General features: G+C 37.8%; 1 protein-coding gene across 2 annotated transcripts; it reads left to right on the forward strand.

Moving 5' to 3' along the window:
* Positions 1 to 1,129: 1,129 nt before the first annotated feature.
* Positions 1,130 to 4,714, forward strand: P2RY1 (purinergic receptor P2Y1). 2 transcript variants are annotated; one of them, XM_018571101.1, is made up of 2 exons: positions 1,130 to 1,557; positions 2,046 to 4,714. In XM_018571101.1, exon 2 carries the CDS (start codon positions 2,107 to 2,109, stop codon positions 3,190 to 3,192), a length of 1,086 nt encoding a protein of 361 aa, XP_018426603.1. In that variant the 5' UTR covers positions 1,130 to 1,557; positions 2,046 to 2,106; the 3' UTR covers positions 3,193 to 4,714. The 2 variants fall into 2 exon arrangements, with proteins under 2 accessions (XP_018426603.1, XP_018426602.1); XM_018571100.1 differs by having other exon boundaries at positions 1,134 to 1,510.
* Positions 4,715 to 9,390: the final 4,676 nt, after the last annotated feature.

Genomic DNA, 9,390 nt, shown 5'->3' on the forward strand with positions numbered 1-9,390 from the left:
GCTGGTGGCCGCTATCAGAATACAATGCAAACAGCAGGGATTCATCCATCAATGCTAGTAAGCATTGATGGAGGAATCTTTTGCATGTTCTTCATTCAGCCCACAGGTTATATATAAATATAAGCACCTGGATTAAGTACAATAGGCAGCAGCGCAGATTTCTCCATCCATGCTTATTAGCGTCAATGGTGGAATCCACTGATTTCTCTCGTTCAGTTCGCAGGGCTCAACAAGAGAAATCTGACTGTGTATGTCCATCCTTAATCTGTTTCCACACAACATTGTTATCTCCTAATAAGTGGTGCCCACTGTGGAACACTGGCCGATTCATCACTTTTTGATTCCTCTGAATCTTTCTATTGAGATTTACCTGATCTGCAGATGATCTTGCAATTTCACAATCAGGCAATCATCATTTAAAAACTGTATTATCCTATGCAGAGCGAGCAAACCTCTGTGCATATATTCCAGAGAGGAAAGAAATTCCCAATTTGCAGATTTGCTTGGCTTTCTAATCATTTCACTCATTGCTACTTATCTACACACATTTTCCAGCTTTCCATGCCACTCAAGAAGATTAATTAGCAAATTAAATATTTTGCTTTTGCACACCGTGTTTAATCCAGTGAGGAAAGACAGGCATGAAATGTAAAAGGGTTTAAGATACTCAGCAATGGAATGGTGCATTCGGTTCAGAGGGTAGAGTTGAAGCGTGGTTTGTGGAATTGATGTATTCCGAGCACTATTAGTGTATCGGAAAGGCACTGCGAGCTGACAGGCATCCTGCAGCAAGACAGCCACCAGTGCTCTCAGCAAAGAGAGGATTGTCTTATTAGAGCTGCTATTATTTTGCAGCGTCCGATGTTTGTATTGTCAGTTTTTGCAGTTTATAGCCTTGGCGTTCTTCCTCAGGATCGTACGTGCGTGTGAGTGTGTGTGTTTTATCAGAGATCTGTACCTGTGTCACCAGCCTTTCATAATGACAGGAACTTGCTGCCTTTCTCACCACAGTTCCACTAACACTCCTCTAATCTGCATGCATCTGATCAAAAACCAAATACAACCGATGCTTCATTCCCTGCTGGCAAGAAAACCTTCTTTCCTTCACTACGGTTGTCAAAAAGGATCATAGAGAGAGGCAAACTGAGAATAATGCAAGCCTGTGGGAAATCTCCTTATCAGAATGTATGTTGTTTTAGAGGGATGAGCTGAAAGTCCACGCCTGCTGCCTGTGACAAGTTAGCAAAGAGGCTGAACCATGCTTCCACCCACCATCGCTCTCTGCCTCCCTCCCTTTTCTCACTGTCTCTCTCTCATTCTCTGGAGAAGTACTGCTGTAGATTTTCTCTGTGTGAAGGAATCAATGTGGGGAAGCAAAATCCTGCAACGTGCAGCAACAGCGACACAGGCAATGCAACTTTTTGCGCACACTGCCCCGTGGTTTACTGGCTCCTGAGATGACGGCCGGGGTTCTTTTTGATTGCAAAGATCAGAGGGACAACGCTGTGAGGTAGGCATGGCTTGTAAAAGAAAACCAGTTGTACACACCCGTGCAAGGCAAGTGGGTGGAAGTTTTCTATGACTTGCCCTTTACACTTTCTTCCTTATAAATAAGATGAACTCACATCACTTTTCCTAGTTTGTGCAAGGACAATCGGTGCATGGCTGAAGCTTGTGCTCGTACAAAGGGAAACTGTCATTGCTCTGCAAGTCTGATCCATGGTCACCATTGCAAATGTTCGGGTTTATTCACTACAGAGATGGGCAGAGTGGAGTAACCCTTAGCAACCCTTTGCATGTCACCATTCATCAGTTATAATCAAGATAGATGTTTGATCTTTGGTTGTTAAAGGCTCTTGTGTTTTGCACATTGCTCCTTGCCTTATGATTGTAATAGATGTTTTTTGATGATTGCAAAGCTCTACATTGTCAGGGAATGTATTAGACCAAGCACAGCTCACTATTAATCCCAGCATGCACTAACCTTGATCTGACTGCTAAAGTAATAACTGGTACCCCTTCCTTGCTGTTTTTTTTCTTTTTAGATGATTGCAGCCACCAACCTCGTTGTTTTCCACTCCCTGCCTGTTTTGACTTGAAAAGACCATGACAGAAGTCTTTCTATCAGCTCTTTTAAATGTTACTCAAAGCACTTTGCTGGCAAGTGGCTCATCTACTGGAAATGTCACAAAATGCACTCTGACAAAGACAGGCTTTCAATTCTATTACCTCCCCGCTGTGTATATAGTGGTTTGTATCACAGGATTTATCGGTAATAGTGTGGCCATATGGATGTTCATTTTTCACATGAAACCATGGAGCAGTATTTCCGTCTACATGTTCAATTTGGCACTGGCAGATTTTTTATACATCCTCTCCCTCCCAGCCCTGATCTTTTACTATTTCAATAAAACAGACTGGATATTCGGGGATGTCATGTGTAAACTGCAAAGGTTTATATTTCATGTGAACCTGTATGGAAGCATCCTATTTCTGACTTGTATTAGTGTCCACAGATACACAGGGGTAGTTCATCCACTTAAATCACTTGGAAGGCTCAAGAAGAAAAACTCCATCTACATCAGTGCTCTTGTCTGGTTCATTGTGATTGCTGGTATCTCTCCTATCCTATTTTTCTCTGGTACAGGAATCAGGAAAAATAAAACCATTACATGCTTTGACACATCATCGGATGACTACTTAAGAAGCTACTTCATCTACAGTATGTGTACCACTGTCTTTGGCTTCTGCATCCCTTTTTTACTGATTCTGGGATGTTATGGATTAATTGTTAAAGCTTTGATCTACAAAGATATGAACAATGCACCCCTGAGAAAAAAATCCATTTATCTGGTTATTATTGTCTTAACTGTCTTTGCAGTTTCATACCTTCCTTTCCACGTGATGAAGAATCTGAACTTAAGAGCCAGACTGGATTTCCAGTCCCCTGAAATGTGCTTCTTCAATGACAGAGTCTATGCCACCTACCAAGTGACTAGGGGGCTTGCAAGCCTCAATAGCTGCGTAGATCCCATACTCTATTTCTTGGCAGGAGATACCTTTCGGCGGAAGCTATCAAGGGCAACTAGGAAAGCATCTAGAAGAAGTGAAGCGAATGTGCAATCTAAGAGTGAAGAGATGACTCTCAACATCTTATCAGAGTACAAGCAAAATGGTGATACCAGCTTGTGAAGACAAAGAACTGGATTGCTCAAGACACCCAGCTGTTGGCACTAAGGGATGCATTATCTCAAGTTATGGCTGTGTAGAGATTTTTACGGGTTAAAGTGAGTTGACATCCTAAGGCAGGCTAGAACAATTTAATCAAGAGGAAGCAGAAAGTTCTAAGGTTTTGTGACAGACATTTGCATTCCCACCACCAAGAACAAAAAAAGGGTGTTCTTTTTCTTGTAGTATCTCCACAAGCTAAACTATTTCATTTTTTTTACAAGTTATTCCAGAATTTACTGTGAATACGTTTTGACTACTGCTCATATGGTGAAGGAATGTATCTCAATAAAAGTTATGTGCTGATATTTAAAAAAAAAAAAAAAAAGTATTACTAAATTAGCGGATCTTTTTGGGAACCTGCTTTTTTTTAGAGCAATGGACTTTTTTTTTTTTTTTTATTATTCTGGAGAGACTTTTTTATTTTAGAATATTCTTACATTACAGAATTGAACATGTGTGGAGGAAGCAGGAAATAGCTGCTCAATATTAATTGTCACTCTGTATTTAGGTGTGTCAATTAAAAAGAAACATAGACAACACACTCTGGCCAAAATTCAGAATGCTGAGTGACAAGAAAGTTGTTGAAACATGTTTTAACTGATAGTAGTCTGCTGTGATCAAAAGATTAATTGCATACCCATTTCAGTTAGACTTGTATATGCGGCACAACGTAAATTTGTATTATGGCTCTTTAGGAGAACATTGATAGTCCATGACAGTTTTATTGCACAAGAAAAAAAATGACTTTTTTTTTTTTTTTTAAAGCATTTCAAAATATTAACAATATAAGGAACAAGGCAAAAAAAAAAAAAAGTTAGTAATACGGATCCTTGCGTACTAGGGCTCTATATAATAAAGGTTAATACTACCTATCTAAGCACTATTTACTACAAAAATACCAGTGGATTGTTTGTGAAAGACTAATTGTGCTAGTTGAGAGTAGATGATTTCGATATATATAACTTGGTTACTATGGGAAGGATGTATGCTGACAGAATGGAAGATAACATGCCCTTTTCACCTCCAGAGCTTGCCCTGGTACCACTAACTACTGAGAAGCTCAATGTGTATGCTCATTTCTTAAAAATAAACTGGACACAGAGACTTTTTCATTTTATTTTTTAACCTGCTGCTCAGCAGCTAATATTACAATAATTTTCTTGACATGTGGCATGGTGTAGCTGTATATCATGTCCAAAACTGAATATATGAAGGGATAAATGTGATCTCTATGTTAAACGTACTGTGTATGTTTGGAGTATCGTATGTGTTTTAATGCTCATGTGAAAAATGTTTTATTTTTGTACCATTATCTGTAATTTAATATAGTTCAGTAAATCTGTTTATCTGTGATTAACAGTGCCATTGACTTGATTTGCCTATGGAGACAGTGTTACTTGACATTTGAAGCCTCTCTCAGGTTTTGTAGGCTGAATGAAACGTAATGTGTTTAACTTTCACAATAAAAAGGGTATTCGTTTCTCGGAGATGCTGTGATATTTGCATGAACACAATGAGTTGGAAGAGGGATGGGAAATGATAACAATGAAGCAGCAACCCCCCAAGTGTTTCTGGAATTTTACATTGCCATCCTAAACTTAGATGGTAATTAACTCATTAAGTAATTAGAAGAATTTTTTTTAAGTATCTTTTGCTAATTTTGCATTATGAAGATAATGCTAGGTTTATGTAGAGAAGTGTAAAAGCAATTACATTGTGCAAAATATAGTGACCCATACCAACCAAGAGAAAAATAACTCCCATCTTGTTGCTGTAGGATGCTGGACATATTAAATAGCATGCAAGTGTATACATCTAATAAAGAGATGGCATTAGAATTTATTGTCTAGGATCTAACCATGATACAACTCTTTGACTAGATTTTCAGGCGGTGGCATGGAGCTAGCATCCTGTTATCCATTTGATATGGCAACTGTCAAGCTAACTTAGCAGTATGATAGTTCTGGGATGCAGGGCACCAAGCCAGTGTAAATTTACACTTGTGTAAAGTAGATAACCGTGAACAGGAGCAAAGGTTCCTAAGTTTTCATCTTGTATGAAGAAAGGAAGCCCTTGTGTTGTTGCACCTTTTATCATTTTGCTGTTAATTTTTTCAGCATGCATTCTGTATATAAGAAAAGAAAGGTTCTGCTCATTACCATTGATTAGAGTGCATGCTTTTGATATAAGCCTTCAAGACAAGACACTATGCAAATTTTTCTCCATCAGCGCTGTTCTGTTAAAGCATGACATCTATCTAACCTACATTAATGTGTTTTCCAAACACAGCATAAACAAGTGTACACCTTTTTGATTGAATGCTAATCGGCATGACATAATAGAGGTGTAGCATTTAAATAGGAAACCTATATACAAATATTTGGATAAGCAGAAACATTATTAATGAAAACAGATGAATGTTTATAGACTAAGCACATTTATAGCTTGCTGTTCAAATGAAGAAAAGAAAAACATGATTTGATTGGCTTCATTATATTGTAAATTAGTTTTTTTTCCCCCTTCGCTTTCAAGTATGCACAGTCATGCAGTGTTGACTGACATGTTCATCCTCACTAGAAAACAGTTACCTATTGTAACATTAAATTTAGCCTTGCATGTCTATTTAATTATGAAATGCTTGTTAATTTATTTAGGGTTGGAAGGAAAAATTTATATGCTTTCCACATTTTTACATAGCTGAACATTTTGCTGTAAATAATTTATTTTCATTTTCTACCATTTTTTGCGAACCATTGCTAGATGTGTTGCAAAAAATGTAAAGCTGTGCATAAGCCAGCAGATGTGCTAATGAAAACGATGGCCAGTGATATATCTGCCATCCTTGAACAGATTCATGGGCAGCTAAGACTATCTTTTCTCCGACTTGGCCAACGTTAGCAGCATAAGATCAGTGAAATATGAATTCACTGCATAGAAAAAGCAACCACTCATGCCTGCGCATATAACAAGCAGCAACTATCTTTATCCAGTAAGGAGCTCTATTGATGGTTGGATGATTACCACTTTTTAGGGAAGTCCTGCTTGGCCCGATATACATCTGATGCTCAAACAAGATGCAAGGATCAACCCATGCATGGACATCTTTACATGTAGTATTGTACATCCAGCATGAATGTGGACACCCGCTGTCAACTGCTCTTTTGCAGCAGTTGGACAATGTAGATGGAAAGAAGTAAATGACCATGTGATCTCCTATAAACTGCCGCATAAAATAAACTATGTATGCTTTCATCATCTGCCACATAGGGTGGCCATACACAGCAAAAACTGTCATTAAGAATGACAAGAGCATGTCCAAACTGCAACCTCAGTCATATGAACCCATGAATACCTTTGGTTAACATTTGATGGCAGTGTACATTTTATGAATAGACGTTTACATTTTCTTGGGGAAAGTAGAAATTACTGCTAATTGTTTTAAGCAATTTTCTAACAGGATGGAAAATTTCAGTAAGCACTTGAGTGCTTCTGACTTGCTCAAATATTAACTGATATGCTGACCAATGATAACAAGAGAAGCTCAGCATATAGTCCTGATTCACAAGTCAGCAGTGAGATCATTTTAGTAGAGGTCAAGAATATGTGTGTTAAGATGTAAAAAAAAATACGTTAAAGTTTTTGACCAGGGCTAAAATATAAGTAAAATGCAATTAATTACACTGTAAACGTAAGGCTAGTTAGTAATAGTAACACTCCTATAGCAGCTGCTAAGCATTGTGTGAGAAGTAGTCCAGCAGGAGCACAGATATTGAACTTTTAAGATCTAATTCTTCAATTTGTTGTTTGTGGTTTCATCCACTTTATAAGTCAAGTGGTTCAAAATCTCTGTTTTTAATATACACAAATTAGATCTTTTCATTTGAGCATATGGCAGCATGACTATGTCTGTATAACTGTTCTGCTCCAGGTGGTGACTATTTTTACCATGCTAGAATTAGTTTGTATACTTCTCTGAAGACCCCACGCATTTTTAAAGAAAACACTTTAGTTGTCCCAAATAATCTCACACAAACAAGTTTAACTTGAAATGCTTCTTGGCTTTATTGGAATACAAGTCATGATTACAGTCTAGATCACTGTATTTATAATATTAAGCAGGGCTTGTTTAATAGCATATGGCCTGATGCATTCATGTGTCTGTAATAAAGAACTGTCCTTACAGCCACCAATCAGATTCAGACTTTCAGATCCAAGTTGTCATTTCCAAGAGAAGATAAATCTGTGAGATGGAATTGAGTAAATAATAGTTCTTCTTAAGGACACTTTGATACATGTATGAGTAGTGCGCTGTAATCCATGACAGCCAATCAAGAATTCGCTTTTAGTAGCTTGTCAAATGAAAATTAATTCTGATTGGTTGAAATATGGAATGAAACTGCCATTTTTTGCCTCTATGCAAATGTCATTCTTTTTCATGTGAATAAATATATTTTTGGGATTATATTCTGCATCCAGAATGAAAGTATTCATAAGTCTTGTTAAGTAGGCCCTCTCCAACTCTATTTTAATAGTAGCATTTTATGTACGTACTCAACTCTTTGCTTTTGTAATCCTCTTACTAATGTACATGATTTTAGAATCGGAATTATTTTAGAGAATTATTGCACGCCATTATTGTTGTGTCTTTTTTTTTTCGGCTAAGTCCCTGTTCCACTCGCTTTTGTTCTTTGTATGGCACTTTAAATGCCATTTTAATTTGAGGATTTTTTTCATATTTTAGGTTGGGACACTTGCCAGGCTAGTAATGGGTTGCTCGCTGGTCGATCTTCTGAACTCCTCACTGCTTTATTCATTTGGGAATATATTTAGATTTTTAATTAAATGTTGGGATTACGTTTTTTTTCCCTTTTTTTTTCATTTTTCTTGCGGTTTTATTTTCCACACCATTGCCTTTTTTTTCCTGAAGATTTTGAGGTCATCCTTCTAAAATTGCAGCTACCATCCTATTTAAGGGTTGGGAAATTATTAAAGCAGTGGCCCATGATAGACTTGCTTATAATTGAGCCTGCAGCTTAGCAGAGTGTTATATTAAAATCCTGTCTGTGTTTCTTTTATCTTGCAGAAGTTATGATAGCGAGAAATAAAGCTTGTAACATAATAAGAGAAGCCTGTTGTGAAATTGCAGAGTTAAGTCTCTGCACAGCAGGGGAATTATAGTGCGTTGGCCCCCATTTCTCTCCTGCTGAAAGAAAAATAAGTAAATGTTCAAAGTTCATGTCGTTTGTTAGATTCCACCATTTTCTTCTCTTAGAACAATTATTTAAGCTTCTGCCACTGACAGTCCATGTAGCTGAATCCTCCCTTAACCATATAGATATGCATCCCACATCAGCCCAACCAACCATGTGTAGTTTCTCTTTTCTTAACAGTGTTTGAACAAACATGCTTCTGCTTTCTTCAGCAAACTCTGCTTACCCCTACAATCTTTTCAACAGTGTTAAGACGTCCTCATTTTTCCTGCAAAATCATCACTTAATAGCTTTCAGATGTTGAAATGTGAATTCATCCTCCACATTGTGATGTAAGGTGTCACAATAACAGAGGCATTTATACGGCTCCATGAGTTTGCACATATTAAGTGGGTCTTCTAAATCAAGGTCACCCATTTCGAAGGGTCTGTGCTTGTTACACAGGAAAAAATGTTTAAACTTGGGGAATAATTTCCAGTCTTTGATGAATTTAGAAATGGTGCTAATAAAATAATAAGAATGCATAGTGCTAGGCTAGTACCAATAATGTAAGTGATCTAGAAGTGATTTCAAGCCCATCACTTACCAGTTCTGACATTTCTTTTTGCCTTATGCACCAGAGATATAATCACCTGCATCCATCTTCCAGGTCTCTTGCTAGAGCTGTTTCTGAGTGCAGGGGACTGGAAATGCAGCGATGCAGATGTGCCTGTGCCAGCCAGTCCTCTCTGTTCACCTTTGGCTGATGACATCCTCTTCTGGATACTAAGAGGACTCTGCTGCTGGATGACCAATAAGAAATGTCCACATCACCCAGGTATTGACGCGGACACCTGAAGAAGGGCCCTGCCCACAGAAGTAGATGAAAGACTTGTGACTGGAACTGAACATGGCTAAACATGGGTTTAGGTGAGTAAGATTGAATTTTTTTTAATTTTGTATGAAACAG

The sequence above is a fragment of the Nanorana parkeri genome, unplaced genomic scaffold (assembly GCF_000935625.1).
Source record: "Nanorana parkeri isolate BGI_ZX_2015 unplaced genomic scaffold, ASM93562v1 scaffold1677, whole genome shotgun sequence".
NCBI lineage: Eukaryota > Metazoa > Chordata > Amphibia > Anura > Dicroglossidae > Nanorana > Nanorana parkeri.